The sequence below is a fragment of the Salmo salar genome, chromosome ssa17, assembly GCF_905237065.1.
Source record: "Salmo salar chromosome ssa17, Ssal_v3.1, whole genome shotgun sequence".
In the NCBI taxonomy this organism is placed as follows: domain Eukaryota; kingdom Metazoa; phylum Chordata; class Actinopteri; order Salmoniformes; family Salmonidae; genus Salmo; species Salmo salar.
The window spans coordinates 43,196,951-43,223,532 of NC_059458.1; the positions used below are offsets into that span (position 1 = coordinate 43,196,951).

The following is a 26,582-nucleotide window of genomic DNA, read 5'->3' on the forward strand; positions in this document are numbered from 1 at the left end:
CAAACCCCCGCTGCCAAACCCCCCGCTGCCAAACCCCCGCTGCCAAACCCCCGCTGCCAAACCCCCCGCTGCCAAACCCCCCGCTGCCAAACCCCCGCTGCCAAACCCCCCGCTGCCAAACCCCCCGCTGCCAAACCCCCCGCTGCCAAACCCCCCGCTGCCAAACCCCCGCTGCCAAACCCCCCGCTGCCAACCCCGCTGCCAAACCCCCCGCTGCCAAACCCCCCGCTGCCAAACCCCCCGCTGCCAAACCCTCACTGCCAAACTCTGTGAGATGGAGAGACATGAGGATTAGTTTAGTGTGACTCCAGATCAAAACAAGCATCACATTCTATAGGCTTAAACCCCTAAATGGTAAAATCCCAGACAGGATGTTGACAGCACATCCCAGACATGGTGTTGACAGCAAATCCCAGACAGGATGTTGACAGCACATCCCAGACAGGATGTTGACAGCACATCCCAGACAGGATGTTGACAGCACATCCCAGACAGGATGTTGACAGCACATCCCAGACATGGTGTTGACAGCACATCCCAGACAGGATGTTGACAGCACATCCCAGACAGGATGTTGACAGCACATCCCAGAAATGGTGTTGACAGCACATCCCAGGCAGGATGTTGACAGCAAATCCCAGACAGGATGTTGACAGCACATCCCAGACAGGATGTTGACAGCAAATCCCAGACATGGTGTTGACAGCAAATCCCAGACATGGTGTTGACAGCACATCCCAGACAGGATGTTGACAGCACATCCCAGACAGGATGTTGACAGCACATCCCAGACAGGATGTTGACAGCACATCCCAGACAGGATGTTGACAGCAAATCCCAGACATGGTGTTGACAGCACATCCCAGACAGGATGTTGACAGCACATCCCAGACAGGATGTTGACAGCACATCCCAGACAGGATGTTGACAGCACATCCCAGACAGGATGTTGACAGCGAGGTTCCTCTCTCTCTGTTTCCCCCCAGATGGAACACTCTCAGAAGTATGGAAAGATCTTTAAGTCTCGTTTCGGCCCCCAGCTGGTTGTGTCTATCGCAGGGCGGGATCTGGTTGCCGAGGTGCTGAGGACGGAAGGTGTGGCCCCGCAGAGAGGCAACATGGAGTCCTGGAAGGAGTACCGCGACCTGAGGGGCCGATCTACCGGACTTATCTCAGCGTGAGTCTGACCTCTGAACTACGACCTGTGTACACCCCTTTTTTGAAAGGAGAGAAAATCGAGAAATGATTCACCGAAGTAGTATCGACTTCAGTTAGTTGTAATGAATATTTAGCGTAAAGTCATCAACAATGTACATAGGAACAAAAAAGGGGATGTTTGACAAGTGAAGAATCTGTTTCTCAGAACTCCGTAGCTCGTACATATTGTTCCACTAATGTCACATTTCCATCTCAATCAATTCTTATTTGTTACTCTTTTAAAAACATGACTCTATGAAATTAATTGACACAACCCTTTTAAACTTTTTTTTTCAATGCCTATTTTTCTATTTATCAGCATTAAAATATCCTTGTATTTATTTATATTTATTTATTAATTCTTATCCTTTTATATGAACTCATTTTTTTATCAACAAATAAAAACATTTCTGACCTTTTGTATTTAATTCGTTATTGTAAAATTACAACAACAACATTTTACGTTTGTTGGGACCTGCTGATTCCCGGGAATCTTCCCCAACCCAAGGATTTCTGGGAAACCTTTTAGTTGTGTCTGACCTTCTTCTCTACCTTTCTCTCTCTCTCCGCAGGGAGGGTGAGGAATGGTTGAAGATGCGCAGCGTCCTCCGTCAGCTGATCATGAGACCGAAGGACGTGGCTCAGTTCTCTGACGATGTGAATGCTGTGGTGGGGGACCTGGTGAAGAGAGTGGTTACGCTGAGGAGAGGGCAGACAGACGGACTCACCGTGCTCAATATTAACGATCTGTTTTTCAAATACGCAATGGAAGGTGGGTAGTGGGTACAGGGAGGATGGGTACAGGATGGGTACAGGGAGGATGGGTAGTGGGTAGTGGGTACAGGGAGGGTGGGTACAGGATGGGTAGTGGGTACAGGGAGGATGGGTAGTGGGTACAGGGAGGATGGGTACAGGGAGGATGGGTAGTGGGTACAGGGTGGGTAGTGGGTACAGGGAGGATGGGTAGTGGGTACAGGGTGGGTAGTGGGTACAGGGAGGATGGGTAGTGGGTAGTGGGTACAGGGAGGATGGGTAGTGGGTACAGGATGGGTACAGGGAGGATGGGTAGTGGGTACAGGGAGGGTGGGTAGTGGGTACAGGGAGGATGGGTAGTGGGTACAGGGAGGATGGGTACAGGGAGGATGGGTAGTGGGTACAAGGTGGGTAGTGGGTACAGGGAGGATGGGTAGTGGGTACAGGAAGGATGGGTAGTGGGTAGTGGGTACAGGGAGGATGGGTACAGGGTGGGTAGTGGGTACAGGGTGGGTGGGTAGTGGGTACAGGGTGGGTAGTGGGTACAGGGAGGGTGGGTGGTGGTAGTGGGTACAGGGAGGATGGGTAGTGGGAGGATGGGTAGTGGGTACAGGGAGGATGGGTAGTGGGAGGATGGGTAGTGGGTACAGGGAGGGTGGGTGGGTAGTAGGTGGGTAGTGGGTACAGGGAGGGTGGGTAGTGGGTACAGGGAGGGTAGTGGTTAGTGGGAGGATGGGTAGTAGGTGAGTAGTGGGTACAGGGTGGGTAGTGGGTAGTGGGTACAGGGAGGATGGGTAGTGGGTACAGGGAGGGTAGTGGGTAGTGGGAGGATGGGTAGTAGGTGGGTGTGGGTACAGGGAGGGTGGGTGGGTAGTAGGTGGGTAGTGGGTACAGGGTGGGTAGTGGGTAGTGGGTACAGGGTGGGTAGTGGGTAGTGGGTACAGGGTGGGTAGTGGGTACAGGGAGGGTAGTGGGTACAGGGTGGGTAGTGGGTAGTGGGTACAGGGAGGATGGGTAGTAGGTGGGTAGTGGGTACAGGGAGGGTAGTGGGTACAGGGAGGGTGGGTGGGTAGTGGGAGGATGGGTAGTGGGAGGGTGGGTGGGTGGTGGTAGTGGGTACAGGGTGGGTAGTGGGAGTTGGGTGGGTGGGTGGGTGGGTGGTGGTAGTGGGTACAGGGTGGGTAGTGGGTACAGGGTGGGTAGTGGGTACAGGGTGGGTAGTGGGAGGATGGGTAGTGGGTACAGGGTGGGTAGTGGGAGGGTGGGTGGGTGGGTGGGTGGTGGTAGTGGGTACAGGGTGGGTAGTGGGTACAGGGTGGGTAGTGGGTACAGGGTGGGTAGTGGGTACAGGGTGGGTAGTGGGAGGATGGGTAGTGGGTACAGGGTGGGTAGTGGGTACAGGGTGGGTAGTGGGTACAGGGTGGGTAGTGGGAGGATGGGTAGTGGGTACAGGGTGGGTAGTGGGAGGGTGGGTGGGTGGGTGGGTGGTGGTAGTGGGTACAGGGTGGGTAGTGGGAGGATGGGTAGTGGGTACAGGGTGGGTAGTGGGTACAGGGTGGGTAGTGGGTACAGGGTGGGTAGTGGGAGGATGGGTAGTGGGTACAGGGTGGGTAGTGGGTACAGGGTGGGTGGGTGATACTCCAGTATATCAGAGGTGTCATGTAGACAACATACTGGGCCTGTTCAGACTCTGTGGTAAGTCTGTTATTGAGGGTGGCAGCCATCAGGCAGCTAAACTAATAAACCCCAACTCATCTTCAAGTTCATTTTACCTTCCTCTTCTTCCAGGTATGGCAGCCATCTTGTACGAGGACCGTCTGGGCTGCTTGGAGAATGAGGTTCCTCAGAAGAGCCAGGACTACATCGCAGCCCTGCACCTGATGTTTAGTTCCTTTAAGATGACCATGTACGCCGGAGCCATCCCTAAGTGGCTCAGAACCATCATCCCCAGACCCTGGGACGAGTTCTGCAGCTCCTGGGACGGACTCTTCAGTTTCAGTACGTTTCGATGATGCTGCATTTCCACCCCCCAGGGTGTTTGACCGTTAAAAGCCTCAGACTTTTGTGTTTCTGTAACTGTCGTGGAAAATTGTCTCAAAAATATAACACTCTTAGAAGAACTTGTGAATTCAATATAGACTTTAATACAAAGTAGCAAAGCCGTGCTGGTCCGCGGAACATCCAACTTCCCTGAACACCAGCTCTGCTTTTATACACATACAGCATATAGGTACATCCCATATGTTAATGCAGTTACTCCCCTTAGTCCTTCTGCCACCATTATCTTTTAGTCCGAGTTCTTTGCTTGTTAACGCCCAACAATAACAACTCATATCTGCTTCTGATTAGATTATAACGGTGGCGGGGACCTCTGTATGTCATACAAATATAACGCATGCATTGCATGCTCATGTTTAGTCATTTTACTACCATCTCCCTTCCTGTGCCCTTCTGACTTTGGTATGTCTGGCTGTCATAAATGTATTTATGGCCTTGGTTAATGTACTCATTGCTCGTGTGTAATCTTAACAGACTGGTGATAATACGGTTAGGGAAGAGGTAAATACAGAACTCAAGTCCAGTTGCCAGGCTACTGCACAACCCGCAGTGGCCCGTTACCTTATTTGGACTGGGTGTTCACCTTCTCTTCCTATGGCCAATGTCCTTATGTCTATGCTACTTCAGCATAGCGACTACAATTATTTATGTTACTTAGCTCCCACACTATTCTGTTAAACTAACACTGGTCTGACTGCTGAGAGCTACTTTATAGAGGAGAAATGGCTCACCTCCACTCTGTTAAGAAAACATCAAATGGTACTTCATCTGTCCCCACAGGAGAACCCTTTGTAGAACCCTTTTGGGTTCCAGGTAGAACGCTTTTGGTTCCTGGTGTAGAACCCTTTTGGGTTCCAGGTAGAACCCTTTTGGGTTCCAGAGGTAGAACCCTTTTGGTTCCAGGTGTAGAACCCTTTTGGGTTCCAGGTAGAACCCTTTTGGGTTCCAGAGGTAGAACCCTTTTGGGTTCCAGGTGTAGAACCCTTTTGGGTTCCAGAGGTAGAACCCTTTTGGGTTCCAGGTGTAGAACCCTTTTGGGTTCCAGAGGTAGAACCCTTTTGGGTTCCAGAGGTAGAACCCTTTTGGGTTCCAGGTGTAGAACCCTTTTGGGTTCCAGAGGTAGAACCCTTTTGGGTTCCAGAGGTAGAACCCTTTTGGGTTCCAGGTGAAGAACCCTTTTAGGTTCCGGGTGTAGAACCCTTTACACAGATGATTCTACCTGAAACCCAAAAGTATTTTACCAGGATCCCAAAAGGGAAAGACGAATAACCCTTTTTTTTCCTCCAAAGAATGTATCTGTCTTAGATGAACTCACTGACTGTAAGTGTCTCTGGATAAGAGCGTCTGATAAATGACTCAAATTGTGAATGCATGCATGTAACCCTATACTGTTATGGACTAGAGATGAATATGTTACCTTAACCCTCTTCCTCCCTCCCCCTCTTCCTCCCTCCCTCCTCCTCCCTCCTCCTCCCCTCCTCCCCCCAGGCCAGATCCATGTCGATAAGCGTCTGGGGGAGATCCAGGATCTGGTGTCCCGAGGAGAGACAGTGAAGGGGGGTCTTTTAACTCACATGCTGGTGACCAGAGAGATGAACCTGGAGGAGATCTACGCCAACATGACTGAGATGTTACTGGCTGGGGTGGACACGGTGAGCAGTAGGGGAGATGTTACTGGTGGACACGGTGAGCAGTAGGGGAGATGTTACTGGTGGACACGGTGAGCAGTAGGGGAGATGTTACTGGTGGACACGGTGAGCAGTAGGTGAGATGATGCTGGCTGGGGTGGACACGGTGAGCAGTAGGGGAGAGGGAGATGATGCTGGTGGACACGGTGAGCAGTAGGGGAGATGTTGCTGGTGGACACGGTGAGCAGTAGGGGAGATGTTACTGGTGGACACGGTGAGCAGTAGGGGAGATGTTACTGGTGGACACGGTGAGCAGTAGGGGAGATGTTGCTGGTGGACACGGTGAGCAGTAGAGGAGATGTTACTGGCTGGGGTGGACACGGTGAGCAGTAGGGGAGATGTTACTGGTGGACACGGTGAGCAGTAGGTGAGATGATGCTGGCTGGGGTGGACACGGTGAGCAGTAGGGGAGAGGGAGATGATGCTGGTGGACACGGTGAGCAGTAGGGGAGATGTTGCTGGTGGACACGGTGAGCAGTAGGGGAGATGTTACTGGTGGACACGGTGAGCAGTAGGGGGAGATGTTACTGGTGGACACGGTGAGCAGTAGGGGAGATGTTGCTGGTGGACACGGTGAGCAGTAGAGGAGATGTTACTGGCTGGGGTGGACACGGTGAGCAGTAGGGGAGATGTTACTGGTGGACACGGTGAGCAGTAGGGGAGATGTTACTGGTGGACACGGTGAGCAGTAGGGGAGATGTTACTGGTGGACACGGTGAGCAGTAGGGGAGATGATGCTGGTGGACACGGTGAGCAGTAGGGGAGATGTTACTGGTGGACACGGTGAGCAGTAGGGGAGATGTTACTGGTGGACACGGTGAGCAGTAGGGGAGATGTTACTGGTGGACACAGTGAGCAGTAGGGGAGATGTTACTGGTGGACACGGTGAGCAGTAGGGGAGATGTTACTGGTGAACACGGTGAGCAGTAGAGGAGATGATGCTGGTGGACACGGTGAGCAGTAGGGGAGATGTTACTGGCTGGGGTGGACACGGTGAGCAGTAGAGGATATGTTACTGGTGGACACGGTGAGCAGTAGGGGAGATGTTACTGGTGGACACGGTGAGCAGTAGGGGAGATGTTACTGGTGGACACGGTGAGCAGTAGGGGAGATGTTACTGGTGGACACGGTGAGCAGTAGGGGAGATGTTACTGGTGGACACGGTGAGCAGTAGAGGAGATGTTACTGGTGGACACGGTGAGCAGTAGGGGAGATGTTACTGGTGGACACGGTGAGCAGTAGGGGAGATGTTACTGGTGGACACGGTGAGCAGTAGGGGAGATGTTACTGGCTGGGGTGGACACGGTGAGCAGTAGGGGAGATGTTACTGGTGGACACGGTGAGCAGTAGGGGAGATGTTACTGGTGGACACGGTGAGCAGTAGGGGAGATGTTACTGGTGGACACGGTGAGCAGTAGGGGAGATGTTACTGGTGGACACGGTGAGCAGTAGGGGAGATGTTACTGGTGGACACGGTGAGCAGTAGGGGGAGATGTTACTGGTGGACACGGTGAGCAGTAGGGGGAGATGTTACTGGTGGACACGGTGAGCAGTAGGGGAGATGTTACTGGTGGACACGGTGAGCAGTAGGGAGATGTTACTGGTGGACACGGTGAGCAGTAGGGGAGATGTTACTGGTGGACACGGTGAGCAGTAGGGGAGATGTTACTGGTGGACACGGTGAGCAGTAGGGGAGATGTTACTGGTGGACACGGTGAGCAGTAGGGGAGATGTTACTGGTGGACACGGTGAGCAGTAGGGGAGATGTTACTGGTGGACACGGTGAGCAGTAGGGGAGATGTTACTGGTGGACACGGTGAGCAGTAGGGGGAGATGTTACTGGTGGACACGGTGAGCAGTAGGGGAGATGTTACTGGTGGACACGGTGAGCAGTAGGGGAGATGTTACTGGTGGACACGGTGAGCAGTAGGGGAGATGTTACTGGTGGACACGGTGAGCAGTAGGGGAGATGTTACTTGTGGACACGGTGAGCAGTAGGGGAGATGTTACTGGTGGACATGGTGAGCAGTAGGGGAGATGTTACTGGCTGGGGTGGACACGGTGAGCAGTAGGGGAGATGTTACTGGTGGACACGGTGAGCAGTAGGGGAGATGATGCTGGTGGACACGGTGAGCAGTAGGGGAGATGTTACTGGTGGACACGGTGAGCAGTAGGGGAGATGTTACTGGTGGACACGGTGAGCAGTAGGGGAGATGTTACTGGTGGACACGGTGAGCAGTAGGGGAGATGATGCTGGTGGACACGGTGAGCAGTAGGGGAGATGTTACTGGTGGACACGGTGAGCAGTAGGGGAGATGTTACTGGTGGACACGGTGAGCAGTAGGGGAGATGTTACTGGTGGACACGGTGAGCAGTAGGGGAGATGTTACTGGTGGACACGGTGAGCAGTAGGGGAGATGTTACTGGTGGACACGGTGAGCAGTAGGGGAGATGATGTTGGTGGACACGGTGAGCAGTAGGGGAGATGTTACTGGTGGACACGGTGAGCAGTAGGGGAGATGTTACTGGTGGACACGGTGAGCAGTAGGGGAGATGATGCTGGTGGACACGGTGAGCAGTAGGGGAGATGTTACTGGTGGACACGGTGAGCAGTAGGGGAGATGTTACTGGTGGACACGGTGAGCAGTAGGGGAGATGTTACTGGTGGACACGGTGAGCAGTAGGGGAGATGATGCTGGTGGACACAGTGAGCAGTAGGGGAGATGTTACTGGTGGACACGGTGAGCAGTAGGGGAGATGTTACTGGTGGACACGGTGAGCAGTAGGGGAGATGATGCTGGTGGACACGGTGAGCAGTAGGGGAGATGTTACTGGTGGACACGGTGAGCACCAAGAGGAGGACTAAGCAAGCCACTGATCTTCTGATCCCCCGCCTCTTTCTCTCTCTCTCCCGAGTCCTCTGTTCCTCCTTCTGTCTGTGTGTCCTCGCTGGGACACTGACCTCAGGATGAACCCTGCTAGTGATGTCCTCTGGGACGCTGACCTCAGGATGAACCCTGCTAGTGATTTCCTCTGGGACGCTGACCTCAGGATGAACCCTGCTAGTGATTTCCTCTGGGACGCTGACCTCAGGATGAACCCCTGCTGGTGATGTCCTCGCTGGGACGCTGACCTCAGGATGAACCCTGCTAGTGATGTCCTCGCTGGGACGCTGACCTCAGGATGAACCCTGCTAGTGATGTCCTCTGGGACGCTGACCTCAGGATGAACCCTGCTAGTGATGTCCTCTGGGACGCTGACCTCAGGATGAACCCTGCTGGTGATGTCCTCTGGGACGCTGACCTCAGGATGAACCCTGCTGGTGATGTCCTCTGGGACGCTGACCTCAGGATGAACCCTGCTGGTGATGTCCTCGCTGGGACGCTGACCTCAGGATGAACCCTGCTGGTGATGTCCTCTGGGACGCTGACCTCAGGATGAACCCTGCTGGTGATGCCGTCTGGACCCTGCTGTCTGGTCACCATGGAGACACAGTGGACAGATAGGAGACATGTATTAATACCGTGTGTAGATACAACGGCTACGACGTGGGCACAATCAGATTGTGGATCAGTACAAAGAACGCATGTTAGCACCAGGTATAAACGAGGTGGTGTGTGTGTGTGTGTGTGTGTGTGTGTGTGTGTGTGTGTGTGTGTGTGTGTGTGTGTGTGTGTGTGTGTGTGTGTGTGTGTGTGTGTGTGTGAGAGAGAAAGAGAGAGAGAGGAAACAAAAGCAAGGTCTCTGTGTGACATTAGAACCGCTGTGTGGGGGAGGGAGAGGGAGAGGGAGGGAGGGAGGGAGAGGGGGGGAGATGAGTACAAAGGGAAGGAGCGGGGGATGGAGGGATTTGAATAAAGGAAAGAGGAAATGGAGAACAGTGAGATTAGAGGTAAATTGGAGACGAGGAAACAGGGACCAGTTGAATAGTTCCAGGGGGACTAGTTAGGAGGTAACACATGGTGTGTTGGAGAAACAGGGACCAGTTGAATAGTTCCAGGGGGACTAGTTAGGAGGTAACACATGGTGTGTTGGAGGAACAGGGACCAGTTGAATAGTTCCAGGGGGACTAGTTAGGAGGTAACACATGGTGTGTTGGAGGAACAGGGACCAGTTGAATAGTTACAGGGGGACTAGTTAGGAGGTAACACATGGTGTGTTGGAGAAACAGGGACCAGTTGAATAGTTCCAGGGGGACTAGTTAGGAGGTAACACATGGTGTGTTGGAGGAACAGGGACCAGTTGAATAGTTCCAGGGGGACTAGTTAGGAGGTAACACATGGTGTGTTGGAGAAGGAGAAACAGGGACACAGTTGAATAGTTACAGGGGGACTAGTTAGGAGGTAACACATGGTGTGTTGGAGAAGGAGGGACCAGTTGAATAGTTCCAGGGGGACTAGTTAGGAGGTAACACATGGTGTGTTGGAGAAGGAGGAACAGGGACCAGTTGAATAGTTCCAGGGGGACTAGTTAGGAGGTAACACATGGTGTGTTGGAGAAACAGGGACCAGTTGAATAGTTACAGGGGGACTAGTTAGGAGGTAACACATGGTGTGTTGGAGAAGGAGGAACAGGGACCAGTTGAATAGTTCCAGGGGGACTAGTTAGGAGGTAACACATGGTGTGTTGGAGAAACAGGGACCAGTTGAATAGTTACAGGGGGACTAGTTAGGAGGTAACACATGGTGTGTTGGAGAAGGAGGAACAGGGACCAGTTGAATAGTTCCAGGGGGACTAGTTAGGAGGTAACACATGGTGTGTTGGAGAAGGAGGAACAGGGACCAGTTGAATAGTTCCAGGGGGACTAGTTAGGAGGTAACACATGGTGTGTTGGAGAAACAGGGACCAGTTGAATAGTTACAGGGGGACTAGTTAGGAGGTAACACATGGTGTGTTGGAGAAGGAGGAACAGGGACCAGTTGAATAGTTCCAGGGGGACTAGTTAGGAGGTAACACATGGTGTGTTGGAGAAACAGGGACCAGTTGAATAGTTACAGGGGGACTAGTTAGGAGGTAACACATGGTGTGTTGGAGAAGGAGGAACAGGGACCAGTTGAATAGTTCCAGGGGGACTAGTTAGGAGGTAACACATGGTGTGTTGGAGAAACAGGGACCAGTTGAATAGTTACAGGGGGACTAGTTAGGAGGTAACACATGGTGTGTTGGAGAAACAGGGACCAGTTGAATAGTTCCAGGGGGACTAGTTAGGAGGTAACACATGGTGTGTTGGAGAAGGAGGAACAGGGACCAGTTGAATAGTTACAGGGGGACTAGTTAGGAGGTAACACATGGTGTGTTGGAGAAGGAGAAAGGGTGTGAGGAGTGTACTAGACTAGAGGGAGTAACACCCTATTCCCTATATAGTGCACTACTTTAGACCAGGGCCCTATAGAACCCTATTCCCTATATAGTGCACTACTTTAGACCAGGGCCCTATAGAACCCTCCTCAGTCTAAACAGGAAGGAGCCCTCCTCAGTCTAACAGGAAGGAGCCCTCCTCAGTCTAAACAGGAAGGAGCCCTCCTCAGTCTAAACAGGAAGGAGCCCTCCTCAGTCTAAACAGGAAGGAGCCCTCAGTCTAACAGGAACAGGACTTTGCTTATGAAAGCATCTGTGTGGAGTTTCTGAAGACTTTCTGATTTCTCTATAAAGCCTTTCTAACTTGCTGTTTGTTTGAAGTGGAGGCTGGTGGAGGGAGAAAGTATCTATTTTTCTTTAACCAGGAAAATACCATTTCAGGGTAATGAACCTCTTTAGCTAGCGGGGGTCAAGAGGTCAACATTCAGAGGGAAGGCTGCAATGGATGTATGGAAAGATATCAGATACATCCAGCAACAAGCTAATGCTCTCTCTCGCTGTCTCTCTCTCTCTGTCTCTCTCTCTGTCTCTCTCTGTCTCTCTCTCTCTCTCTCTCTCTCTCTGTCTTTGTCTCTCTCTGTCTCTCTCTCTGTCTCTCTGTATCTCTCTCTCTCTCTCTCTCTCTGTCTCTCTCTGTCTCTCTCTCTGTCTCTCTCTCTGTCTCTGTCTCTGTCTCTCTCTGTCTCTCTCTCTCTCTCTCTCTCTCTCTCTCTCTCTCTCTCTGTCTGTGTCTCTCTCTGTCTCTCTCTCTGTCTCTCTCTGTCTCTCTCTCTCTCTCTCTCTCTCTCTCTCTGTCTCTCTCTCTCTCTGTCTCTCTGTCTCTCTCTCTCTCTCTCTGTCTCTCTCTCTGTCTCTCTCTCTCTCTCTCTGTCTCTCTCTCTCTGTCTCTCTCTCTCTGTCTCTCTCTCTGTCTCTCTCTGTCTCTCTATCTCTCTCTCTGTCTCTCTCTCTGTCTCTCTCTCTCTGTCTCTCTCTCTCTCCCTGTCTCTCTCTCTGTCTCTCTCTGTCTCTCTATCTCTCTCTCTGTCTCTCTCTGTCTCTCTATCTCTCTCTCTGTTCTCTCTCTCTCTCTCTCTCTCTCTCTCTCTCTCTCTCTCTCTCTCTCTCTCTCTGTCTCTCTCTGTCTCTCTCTCTCTCTGTCTCTCTCTCTCTCTCTCTCTCTCTCTCTCTCTCTCTCTGCTCTCTCTCTGTCTCTCTCTCTGTCTCTCTCTGTCTGTGTCTCTCTCTCTGTCTCTCTCTTTTTCTGTGTCTCTGTGTCTCCCTACCTAGACATCATTCACCCTGTCCTGGGCCTGCTACCTCTTGGCCCGTCACCCTGAGGTCCAGCAGGAGATCTACGAGGAGGTGAAGAGGACTCTGGGACACGGGACCATCCCCACCGCTGATGACGTCCCTCGTCTACCGCTCATCAGAGGACTGGTGAAGGAGACACTAAGGTACACCAACACACACACACACACACACACACACACACACACACACACACACACACACACACACACACACACACACACACACACACACACACACACACACACACACACACACACACACACACACACACACATATTTACTCTTTAGAAAAGTCATGTAGAGAAACTAGTTGAATAAAACGAAATGAAATAAACAAAATGAACAGTAAACATTACACTCACAAAAGTTCCAAAAGAATAAAGACATTAAATGTCTTAATATGCGCAAATAGTTACTCTCTCTCTCTCTCCCTCTCTACCTCTCTCTCTGTCTCTCTCTCTCTCTCTCTCTCTGTCTCTCTCTCTCTCCCTCTCTACCTCTCTTGCTCTCTCTCTCTCTCTCTCTCTCTCTCTCTCTCTCTCTCTCTCTCTACCTCTCTCTCTCTCTACCTCTCTCTACCTCTCTCTCTCTACCTCTCTCTTGCTCTCTCTCTCTCTCTCTCTACCTCTCTCTTGCTCTCTCTCTCTCTTTACCTCTACCTCTCTACCTCTCTCTACCTCTCTCTCTCTACCTCTCTCTTTCTACCTCTCTCTCTCTCTACCTCTATTCTCTCTCTATATATACCTCTTCCCCCGTCTCTCTCTCTTCCCCCGTCTCTCTTTCACCCTCCCCTCTCCCCCCCCTCTATACCTCTTCCTGTCTCTCCCTTCCTTCTCTCCCAGAATGTTTCCTGTTCTGCCGGGCAATGGGCGTGTTACCCAGGATGACTTGGTGATTGGTGGTTACGCCATCCCCAAAGGGGTAAGAGTCTGTCGATATCCCACCCAGGGATGATGACTGTGTATATATCACACACACACCCGTTTCCTGTCCAGACTCTCTTCATATCCTTCCTGTTTCCTGTCCTCCTCAGACCCAGACTCTCTTCATATCCTTCCTGTTTCCTGTCCTCCTCAGACCCAGACTCTCTTCATATCCTTCCTGTTTCCTGTCCTCTTCCTCCTCAGACCCAGACTCTCTTCATATCCTTCCTGTTTCCTGTCCTCTTCCTCCTCAGACCCAGACTCTCTTCATATCCTTCCTGTTTCCTGTCCTCTTCCTCCTCAGACCCAGACTCTCTTCATATCCTTCCTGTTTCCTGTCCTCTTCCTCCTCCCCAGTCTCTCTTCATATCCTCCCTGTTTCCTGTCCTCCTCAGACCCAGACTCTCTTCATATCCTTCCTGTTTCCTGTCCTCTTCCTCCTCAGACCCAGACTCTCTTCATATCCTTCCTGTTTCCTGTCCTCTTCCTCCTCAGACCCAGACTCTCTTCATATCCTTCCTGTTTCCTGTCCTCTTCCTCCTCAGACCCAGACTCTCTTCATATCCTTCCTGTTTCCTGTCCTCTTCCTCCTCCCCAGTCTCTCCTCATATCCTCCCTGTTTCCTGTCCTCCTCCTCCTCAGACCCAGACTCTCTTCATATCCTTCCTGTTTCCTGTCCTCTTCCTCCTCAGACCCAGACTCTCTTCATATCCCTTTCCGTTTCCTGTCCTTCCTTCAGACCAAGACTCTCTTCATATCCTTCCTGTTTCCTGTCCTCCTCGACCCAGGACTCTCTTCATATCCTTCCTGTTTCCTGTCCTCTTCCTCCTCAGACCCAGACTCTCTTCATATCCTTCCTGTTTCCTGTCCTCTTCCTCCTCCCCAGTCTCTCCTCATATCCTCCCTGTTTCCTGTCCTCCTCCTCCTCAGACCCAGACTCTCTTCATATCCTTCCTGTTTCCTGTCCTCTTCCTCCTCAGACCCAGACTCTCTTCATATCCTTCCTGTTTCCTGTCCTCCTCAGACCCAGACTCTCTTCATATCCTTCCTGTTTCCTGTCCTCTTCCTCCTCAGACCCAGACTCTCTTCATATCCTTCCTGTTTCCTGTCCTCCTCAGACCCAGACTCTCTTCATATCCTTCCTGTTTCCTGTCCTCTTCCTCCTCCCCAGTCTCTCCTCATATCCTCCCTGTTTCCTGTCCTCCTCCTCCTCAGACCCAGACTCTCTTCATATCCTTCCTGTTTCCTGTCCTCTTCCTCCTCAGACCCAGACTCTCTTCATATCCTTCCTGTTTCCTGTCCTCCTCAGACCCAGACTCTCTTCATATCCTTCCTGTTTCCTGTCCTCTTCCTCCTCAGACCCAGACTCTCTTCATATCCTTCCTGTTTCCTGTCCTCTTCCTCCTTAGACCCAGTTGGCTCTATGTCACTACTCTACCTCCATGGACGAGGAGAATTTCCCCGGAGCTGAGGACTTCCGTCCAGACCGCTGGATCAGGAAGGACGCTACGGACCGGGTGGATAACTTCGGCTCCATCCCGTTCGGCTACGGCATCAGGAGCTGCATCGGCAGGAGGATCGCTGAACTGGAGATGCACCTGGCTCTTACACGGGTGGGGGAGCAACACACACCACACACACACACACACACACACACACACACACACACACGACACACACACACACACACACACACACACACACACACACACACACACACACACACACAGGACACACACACACCACACACACACACACACACACACACACACACACACACACACACACACCACACACCACACCACACCACCCACACACACCACACACACACACCACACACACACACACAGGACACACACACACCACACACACACACCACACCACAACACCACAACACACACCACACCACACAGCATCTTGGGTAATCTTGATCCCTTCTCAAATAGACAGAAGATTTTGTAATCTGTTTCTGTAACAGCATTTCTCTGTCATTCCCAAAGTGAAGGTCTCGGCATGACTTAGTCTTCTTTCCACCATGGTGAACTATATAGGAAATAGGGTACCATTTGGGACTATTGTTAGTGTACCAGCTGATCCTGAGGTCCATACCTGTTGTGTTTATCTCTTCTCCTCTCATCCTGAGGTTCATACCTGTTGTGTTTATCTCTCCTCCTCCCAGCTGATCCTGAGGTCCATACCTGTTGTGTTTATCTCTCCTCCTCTCATCCTGAGGTTCATACCTGTTGTGTTTATCTCTCCTCCTCTCATCCTGAGGTTCATACCTGTTGTGTTTATCTCTCCTCCTCCCAGCTGATCCTGAGGTCCATACCTGTTGTGTTTATCTCTCCTCCTTCTGTTTCTTGTGTTTTTTCTCATCCTGAGGTTCATACCTGTTGTGTTTATCTCTTCTCCTCTCATCCTGAGGTTCATACCTGTTGTGTTTATCTCTCCTCCTCCCAGGTTCTGATCCTGAGGTTCATACCTGTTGTGTTTATCTCTCCTCCTCTCATCCTGAGGTTCATACCTGTTGTGTTTATCTCTCCTCCTCTCATCCTGAGGTTCATACCTGTTGTGTTTATCTCTCCTCCTCTCATCCTGAGGTTCATACCTGTTGTGTTTATCTCTCCTCCTCTCATCCTGAGGTCCATACCTGTTGTGTTTATCTCTCCTCCTCCCAGCTGATCCAGAGGTTCCAGATTGGGCTGTGTCCCGTCACAGAAGAAATCAAAGCCAAAACCCACGGCCTCCTCTGTCCTGCTGCGCCCATCAACCTGCAGTTTGCTGACAGACAACCCTAGACCCAAACCCACGGCCTCCTCTGTCCTGCTGCGTCCATCAACCTGCGGTTTGCTGACAGACAACCCTAGACCCAAACCCACGGCCTCCTCTGTCCTGCTGCGTCCATCAACCCGCAGTTTGCTGACAGACAACCCTAGACCAAAACCCACGGCCTCCTCTGTCCTGCTGCGTCCATCAACCCGCAGTTTTCTGACAGACAACCCTAGACCAAAACCCACGGCCTCCTCTGTCCTGCTGCGTCCATCAACCCGCAGTTTGCTGACAGACAACCCTAGACCAAAACCCACGGCCTCCTCTGTCCTGCTGCGTCCATCAACCCGCAGTTTGCTGACAGACAACCCTAGACCAAAACCCACGGCCTCCTCTGTCCTGCTGCGTCCATCAACCCGCAGTTTGCTGACAGACAACCCTAGACCAAAACCCACGGCCTCCTCTGTCCTGCTGCGTCCATCAACCCGCAGTTTGCTGACAGACAACCCTAGACCAAAACCCACGGCCTCCTCTGTCCTGCTGCGTCCATCAACCCGCAGTTTGCTGACAGACAACCCTAGACCAAAACCCACGGCCTCCTCTGTCCTGCAGCGCCCATCAACCCGCAGTTTGCTGACAGACAACCCAAGACCAAAACCCACGGCCTCCTCTGTCCTGCTGCGTCCATCAACCTGCAGTTTGCTGACAGACAACCCTAGACCAAAACCCACGGCCTCCTCTGTCCTGCTGCGTCCATCAACCCGCAGTTTGCTGACAGACAACCCAAGATCAAAACCCACGGCCTCCTCTGTCCTGTCCTATCTCTATAGTGTGGAGGTAAATGGGGGAGTAACTGACAGACCATAAGGCAGGTTTATAGTCCGTCCAGCCGCGTCTGTAGGGGAGTAACTGACAGACCATAAGGCAGGTTTATAGTCCGTCCAGCCGCGTCTGTAGGGGAGTAACTGACAGACCATAAGGCAGGTTTATAGTCCGTCCAGCCGCGTCTGTAGGGGAGTAACTGACAGACCATAAGGCAGGTTTATAGTCCGTCCAGCCGCGTCTGTAGGGGAGTAACTGACAGACCATAAGGCAGGTTTATAGTCCGTCCAGCCGCGTCTTTAGGGGGAGTAACTGACAGACCATAAGGCAGGTTTATAGTCCGTCCAGCCGCGTCTGTAGGGGAGTAACTGACAGACCATAAGGCAGGTTTATAGTCCGTCCAGCCGCGTCTGTAGGGGAGTAACTGACAGACCATAAGGCAGGTTTATAGTCCGTCCAGCCGGCGTCTGTAGGGGAGTAACTGACAGACCATAAGGCAGGTTTATAGTCCGTCCAGCCGCGTCTGTAGGGGAGTAACTGACAGACCATAAGGCAGGTTTATAGTCCGTCCAGCCGCGTCTGTAGGGGAGTAACTGACAGACCATAAGGCAGGTTTATAGTCCGTCCAGCCGCGTCTGTAGGAGAGTAACTGACAGACCATAAGGCAGGTTTATAGTCCGTCCAGCCGCGTCTGTAGGGGAGTAACTGACAGACCATAAGGCAGGTTTATAGTCCGTCCAGCCGCGTCTGTAGGGGAGTAACTGACAGACCATAAGGCAGGTTTGTAGTCCGTCCAGCCACGTCTGTAGGGGAGTAACTGACAGACCATAAGGCAGGTTTATAGTCCGTCCAGCCACGTCTGTAGACCATTAGAAGGCGACAAGTGTCTTTTGGCTAAATCAACATTACATTTTTTTGTATTTTTTTTTTAGTCAGGCCGATTTATTCTGTAGACCGTCGGTTTTCTTGTCACAGAAACAAAGAAACAATTTTAAACTTTGACCTTGTCACAGCTTAAAGAAGTTCACAATTCACAAGACAGAATTCAGTTTTTATTTTTGTCACATTCACAACCGTAAGTCCGTTATTTTGAAATGAGTCTGAAGACTAAAGGTCCTAGGTCTAACTGAGTCTCCATGTTTACTTGTAAGGAAGAGAATTGGATGTTCATCTTTGATTAGTAGGCTAATGCCTGACCAGTTTCTATAAATTCCTGTCTGTCACGTTAACGAATTGAGATGGTGGTTCCATGTCCTAGAATAAAGTCACGTCCTGTTGAATTCCGTATTCTGTCTTGTGTCCCAAGTTTTACCCTTTTCATCTGGTCCACCGTCTAAACCGCTGTTACCTTTTTCATCTGGTCCACCGTCTAAACCACTGTTACCTTTTTCATCTGGTCCACCGTCTAAACCACTGTTACCTTTTTCATCTGGTCCACCGTCTAAACCACTGTTACCTTTTTCATCTGGTCCACCGTCTAAACCACTGTTACCTTTTTCATCTGGTCCACCGTCTAAACCGCTGTTACCTTTTTCATCTGGTCTACCGTCTAAACCACTGTTACCTTTTTCATCTGGTCCACCGTCTAAACAACTGTTTACACTTGTTACTGGAATTGTTGTAATTTCAACTAAGCCACACCCTTCCCACTCGTGCTCCAAGTGCGCTCCGACCTGTACAGGAATAAAGAGATCTGCTGGACACAGGGAAACATTGATTATTTAGAAGGGACCCCCCTTATAATACACAGGGAGATAAACATGGCATTATAATACACTGGGAGATAAACATGGCATTATAATACACTGGGAGATAAACATGGCATTATAATACACTGGGAGATAAACATGGCATTATAATACACAGGGAGATAAACATGGCATTATAATACACTGGGAGATAAACAAGGCATTATAATACACTGGGAGATAAACATGTCATGTCATTATAATACACTGGGAGATAAACAAGGCATTATAATACACTGGGAGATAAACATGGCATTATAATACACTGGGAGATAAACATGGCATTATAATACACTGGGAGATAAACATGGCATTATAATACACTGGGAGATAAACATGTCATGTCATTATAATACACTGGGAGATAAACAAGGCATTATAATACACTGGGAGATAAACATGGCATTACAATACACTGGGAGATAAACATGTCATTATAATACACTGGGAGAAAAACAAGGCATTACAATACACTGGGAGATAAACAAGGCATTACAATACACTGGGGAGATAAACATGGCATTATAATACACAGGGAGATAAACAAGGCATTATAATACACTGGGTGATAAACATGGCATTATAATACACTGGGAGATAAAACAAGGCATTATAAAACACTGGGAGATAAACATGGCATAATACACTGGGAGATAAACATGGCATTATAATACACTGGGAGATAAACATGGCATTATAATACACTGGGAGATAAACATGGCATTATAATACACTGGGAGATAAACATGGCATTATAATACACTGGGAGATAAACAAGGCATTATAATACACTGGGAGATAAACAAGGCATTATAATACACTGGGAGATAAACAAGGCATTATAATACACTGGGAGATAAACATCTCATTATAATACACTGGGAGATAAACAAGGCAGTATAATACACTGGGAGATCAACATGTCATTACAATACACTGGGAGATAAACATGGCATTACAATACACTGGGAGATAAACATCTCATTACAATACACTGGGAGATAAACATCTCATTACAATACACTGGGAGATAAACATCTCATTACAATACACTGGGGAGATAAACAAGGCATTATAATACACTGGGAGATAAACAAGGCATAATAATACACTGGGAGAGAAACGAGGCATTATTATACACTTGGAGATAAACAAGGCATTATAATACACTGGGAGATAAACAAGGCATTATAATACACTGGGAGATAAACAAGGCATTATAATACACTGGGAGATAAACATGTCATGTCATTATAATACACTGGGAGATAAACAAGGCATTATAATACACTGGGAGATAAACATGGCATTACAATACACTGGGAGATAAACATGTCATTATAATACACTGGGAGAAAAACAAGGCATTACAATACACTGGGAGATAAACAAGGCATTACAATACACTGGGAGATAAACAAGGCATTGAAATACACTGGGAGACAAACAAGGCATTACAATACACTGGGAGATAAACAAGGCATTATAATACACTGGGAGATAAACATGGCATTATAATACACTGGGAGATAAATCTGGCATTATAATACACTGGGAGATAAACATGGCATTATAATACACTGGGAGATAAACATGGCATTATAATACACTGGGAGATAAACATGGCATTATAATACACTGGGAGATAAACAAGGCATTATAATACACTGGGAGATAAAAATGGCATTATAATACACTGGGAGATAAATCTGGCATTATAATACACTGGGAGATAAACATGGCATTATAATACACTGGGAGAGAAACAAGGCAGTGTAATACACTGGGAGATAAACATCTCATTACAATACACTGGGAGATAAACAAGGCATTATAATACACTGGGAGATAAACGAGGCATTATTATACACTTGGAGATAAACAAGGCATTATAATACACTGGGAGATAAACAAGGCATTATAATACACTGGGAGATAAACAAGGCATTATAATACACTGGGAGATAAACATGTCATGTCATTATAATACACTGGGAGATAAACAAGGCATTATAATACACTGGGAGATAAACATGGCATAATAAGCTGGGAGATAAACAAGGCATAATACACTGGGAGATAAACAAGGCATTATAATACACTGGGAGATAAACATGGCATTACAATACACTGGGAGATAAACATGTCATTATAATTCACTTGGAGAAAAAAAAGGCATTACAATACACTGGGAGATAAACAAGGCATTACAATACACTGGGAGATAAACATGGCATTATAATACACTGGGAGATAAACAAGGCATTAAAATACACTGGGAGATAAACATGGCATTATAATACACTGGGAGATAAAACAAGGCATCATAATACACTGGGAGATAAACAAGGCTTTATAATACACTGGGAGATAAACACGGCATTACAATACACTGGGAGATAAACACAGCATTATAATACACTGGGAGATAAACATGGCATTATATACACTGGGAGATAAACAAGGCATTATAATACACTGGGAGATAAACATGTCATTATCATTCACTGGGAGATAAACATGGCATTATAATACACTGGGAGATAAACAAGGCATTATAATAAACTGGGAGATAAACAAGGCATTTTAATACACTGGGTGATAAACAAGGCATTATAATACACTGGGAGATAAACAAGGCATTACAATACACTGGGAGATAAACAAGGCATTATAATACACTGGGAGATAAACATGGCATTACAATACACTGGGTGATAAACAAGGCATTATAATACACTGGGAGATAAACATGGCATTATAATACACTGGGAGATAAACAAGGCTTTATAATACACTGGGAGATAAACAAGGCATTATAATACACTGGGAGATAAACATGGCATTATAATACACTGGGAGATAAACATGGCATTATAATACACTGGGAGATAAACATGGCATTACAATACACTGGGAGATAAATACGGCATTATAATACACTGGGAGATAAACACGGCATTACAATACACTGGGAGATAAACAAGGCATTATAATACACTGGGAGATAAACATGGCATTACAATACACAGGGAGATAAACAGGCATTATAATACACTGGGAGATAAACAAGGCATTATAATACACTGGGAGATAAACAAGGCATTATAATACACTGGGAGATAAACAAGGCATTATAATACACTGGGAGATAAACATGGCATAATAAACTGGGAGATAAACAAGGCATAATACACTGGGAGATAAATATGGCATTATAATACACTGGGAGATAAACAAGGCATTATAATACACTGGGAGATAAACATGGCGTTATAATACACTGGGAGATAAACATGGCATTATAATACACTGGGAGATAAACATGGCATTGTAATACACTGGGAGATAAACATGACATTATAATACACTGGGAGATAAACAAGGCATTATAATACACTGGGAGATAAACATGTCATTATCATTCACTGGGAGATAAACATGGCATTATAATACACTGGGAGATAAACAAGGCATTATAATACACTGGGAGATAAACAAGGCATTTTAATACACTGGGTGATAAACAAGGCATTATAATACACTGGGAGATAAACAAGGCATTACAATACACTGGGAGATAAACAAGGCATTATAATACACTGGGAGATAAACATGGCATTACAATACACTGGGTGATAAACAAGGCATTATAATACACTGGGAGATAAACATGGCATTATAATACACTGGGAGATAAACAAGGCTTTATAATACACTGGGAGATAAACAAGGCATTATAATACACTGGGAGATAAACATGGCATTATAATACACTGGGAGATAAACATGGCATTATAATACACTGGGAGATAAACATGGCATTACAATACACTGGGAGATAAATACGGCATTATAATACACTGGGAGATAAACACGGCATTACAATACACTGGGAGATAAACAAGGCATTATAATACACTGGAGATAAACATGGCATTACAATACACAGGGAGATAAACAGGCATTATAATACACTGGGAGATAAACAAGGCATTATAATACACTGGGAGATAAACAAGGCATTATAATACACTGGGAGATAAACATGGCATAATAAACTGGGAGATAAACAAGGCATAATACACTGGGAGATAAATATGGCATTATAATACACTGGGAGATAAACAAGGCATTATAATACACTGGGAGATAAACATGGCGTTATAATACACTGGGAGATAAACATGGCATTATAATACACTGGGAGATAAACATGGCATTGTAATACACTGGGAGATAAACATGACATTATAATACACTGGGAGATAAACAAGTCATTATAATACACTGGGAGATAAACAAGTCATTATAATACACTGGGAGATAAACAAGGCATAATACACTGGGAGATCAACATGGCATTACAATACACTGGGAGATAAACATGGCATTACAATACACTGGGAGATAAACATGGAATTACAATACACTGGGAGATAAACATCTCATTACAATACACTGGGAGATAAACGAGGCATTATTATACACTTGGAGATAAACAAGGCATTATAATACACTGGGAGATAAACAAGGCATTATAATACACTGGGAGATAAACAAGGCATTATAAAACACTGGGAGATAAACATGTCATGTCATTATAATACACTGGGAGATAAACAAGGCATTATAATACACTGGGAGATAAACATGGCATAATAAACTGGGAGATAAACAAGGCATAATACACTGGGAGATAAACATGGCATTATAATACACTGGGAGATAAACAAGGCATTATAATACACTGGGAGATAAACATGGCATTATAATACAATGGGAGATAAACAAGGCATTATAATACACCGGGAGATAAACATGGCATTATAATACACTGGGTGATAAACAAGGCATTGTAATACACTGGGAGATAAACATGACATTATAATACACTGGGAGATAAACAAGTCATTATAATACACTGGGAGATAAACAAGTCATTATAATACACTGGGAGATAAACAAGGCATTATAATACACTGGGAGATAAACATGGCATTATAATACACTGGGAGATAAACATGGCATTATAATATACTGGGAGATAAACAAGGCATTCTATAACACTGGGAGATAAACAAGGCATTATAATACACTGTGAGATAAACATCTCATTATAATACACTGGGTGATAAACAAGGCATTATAATACACTGGGAGATAAACAAGGCATTACAATACACTGGGAGATAAACAAGGTATTATAATACACTGGGAGATAAACAAGGCATTATAATACACTGGGAGATAAACAAGGCATTATAATACACTGGGAGATAAACAAGGCATTACAATACACTGGGAGATAAACAAGGCATAATAATACACTGTGAGATAAACAAGGCATTATAATACACTGGGAGATAAACATCTCATTATAATACACTGGGAGATAAACAAGGCATTATAATACACTGGGAGATAAACATGGCATTACAATACACTGGGAGATAAACATGGCATTATAATACACTGGGAGATAAACAAGGCATTATAATACACTGGGAGATAAACAAGGCATTATAATACACTGGGAGATAAACATCTCATTATAATACACTGGGAGATAAACAAGGCATTATAATACACTGGGAGATAAACATCTCATTATAATACACTGGGAGATAAACAAGGCATTATAATACACTGGGAGATAAACAAGGCATTATAATACACTGGGAGATAAACATCTCTATAATACACTGGGAGATTAACAAGGCATTATAATACACTGGGAGATAAACATGGCATTATAATACACTGGGAGATAAACATGGCATTATAAAACACTGGGAGATAAACATGGCATTACAATACACTGGGAGATAAATACGGCATTATAATACAGTGGGAGATAAACACGGCATTACAATACACTGGGAGATAAACACGGCATTATAATACACTGGGAGATAAACACAGCATTATAATACACTGGGAGATAAACAAGGCATTATAATACACTGGGAGATAAACAAGGCATTATAATACACTGGGAGATAAACATGGCATTACAATACACAGGGTGATAAACAGGCATTATAATACACTGGGAGATAAACAAGGCATTATAATACACTTGGAGATAAACAAGGCATTATAATACACTGGGAGATAAACAAGGCATTATAATACACTGGGAGATAAACATGGCATTACAATACACTGGGAGATAAACATGTCATTATAATACACTGGGAGAAAAACAAGGCATTAGAATACACTGGGATATAAACAAGGCATTATAATACACTGGGAGATAAACATCTCATTATAATACACTGGGAGATAAACAAGGCAGTATAATACACTGGGAGATAAACACCTCATTATAATACACTGGGAGATAAACAAGGCATAATACACTGGGAGATCAACATGGCATTACAATACACTGGGAGATAAACATGGCATTACAATACACTGGGAGATAAACATGGAATTACAATACACTGGGAGATAAACATCTCATTACAATACACTGGGAGATAAACAAGGCATTATTATACACTTGGAGATAAACAAGGCATTATAATACACTGGGAGATAAACAAGGCATTATAATACACTGGGAGATAAACAAGGCATTATAATACACTGGGAGATAAACATGTCATGTCATTATAATACACTGGGAGATAAACAAGTCATGTCATTATAATACACTGGGAGATAAACAAGGCATTATAATACACTGGGAGATAAACATGGCATAATAAACTGGGAGATAAACAAGGCATAATACACTGGGAGATAAACATGGCATTATAATACACTGGGAGATAAACAAGGCATTATAATACACTGGGAGATAAACATGGCATTATAATACACTGGGAGATAAACATGGCATTATAATACACTGGGAGACAAACATGGCATTACAATACACTGGGAGATAAACATGGCATTATAATACACTGGGAGATAAACACGGCAATACAATACACTGGGAGATAAACACAGCATTATAATACACTGGGAGATAAACAAGGCATTATAATACACTGGGAGATAAACATGGCATTATAATACACTGGGAGATAAACAAGGCATTCTAATACACTGGGAGATAAACAAGGCATTATAATACACTGTGAGATAAACATCTCATTATAATACACTGGGTGATAAACAAGGCATTATAATACACTGGGAGATAAACAAGGCATTACAATACACTGGGAGATAAACAAGGTATTATAATACACTGGGAGATAAACAAGGCATTATAATACACTGGGAGATAAACAAGGCATTATAATACACTGGGAGATAAACAAGGCATTACAATACACTGGGAGATAAACAAGGCATTATAATACACTGTGAGATAAACAAGGCATTATAATACCACACTTGGAGATAAACAAAGCATTATAATACACTGGTAGATAAACAAGGCATTATAATACACTGGGAGATAAACATGGCATTACAATACACTGGGAGATAAACATGGCATTATAATACACTGGGAGATAAACAAGGCATTATAATACACTGGGAGATAAACATGGCATTACAATACACTGGGAGATAAACATGGCATTATAATACACTGGGAGATAAACAAGGCATTATAATACACTGGGAGATAAACAAGGCATTATAATACACTGGGAGATAAACATGGCATTATAATACACTGGGAGATAAACATCTCATTATAATACACTGGGAGATAAACAAGGCATTATAATACACTGGGAGATAAACATCTCATTATAATACACTGGGAGATAAACAAGGCATTATAATACACTGGGAGATAAACAAGGCATTATAATACACTGGGAGATAAACAAGGCATTATAATACACTGGGAGATAAACATGGCATTACAATACACTGGGAGATAAACATGTCATTATAATACACTGGGAGAAAAACAAGCCATTAGAATACACTGGGATATAAACAAGGCATTATAATACACTGGGAGATAAACATCTCATTATAATACACTG

The 26,582-nt window shown here is 46.5% G+C and overlaps 1 protein-coding gene across 2 annotated transcripts in view; it reads left to right on the forward strand.

Moving 5' to 3' along the window:
• Positions 1-18,141, forward strand: part of LOC123728205 (cytochrome P450 27C1) — a 20,751-nt gene extending 2,610 nt beyond the window's left edge. The window contains exons 2-10 of one of the 2 annotated variants that reach the window (XM_045699604.1): positions 987-1,177; positions 1,770-1,969; positions 3,739-3,948; positions 5,497-5,660; positions 12,324-12,490; positions 13,190-13,268; positions 14,680-14,883; positions 15,949-16,047; positions 16,324-18,141. In XM_045699604.1, the coding sequence (XP_045555560.1) occupies positions 987-1,177; positions 1,770-1,969; positions 3,739-3,948; positions 5,497-5,660; positions 12,324-12,490; positions 13,190-13,268; positions 14,680-14,883; positions 15,949-16,047; positions 16,324-16,344 (1,335 nt within the window). In that variant the 3' untranslated portion in view covers positions 16,345-18,141. Of the gene's footprint in view, positions 1-986; positions 1,178-1,769; positions 1,970-3,738; positions 3,949-5,496; positions 5,661-12,323; positions 12,491-13,189; positions 13,269-14,679; positions 14,884-15,948 lie in introns of both variants that reach the window. The other variant, XM_045699602.1, reaches the window with a different exon arrangement.
• Positions 18,142-26,582: the final 8,441 nt, after the last annotated feature.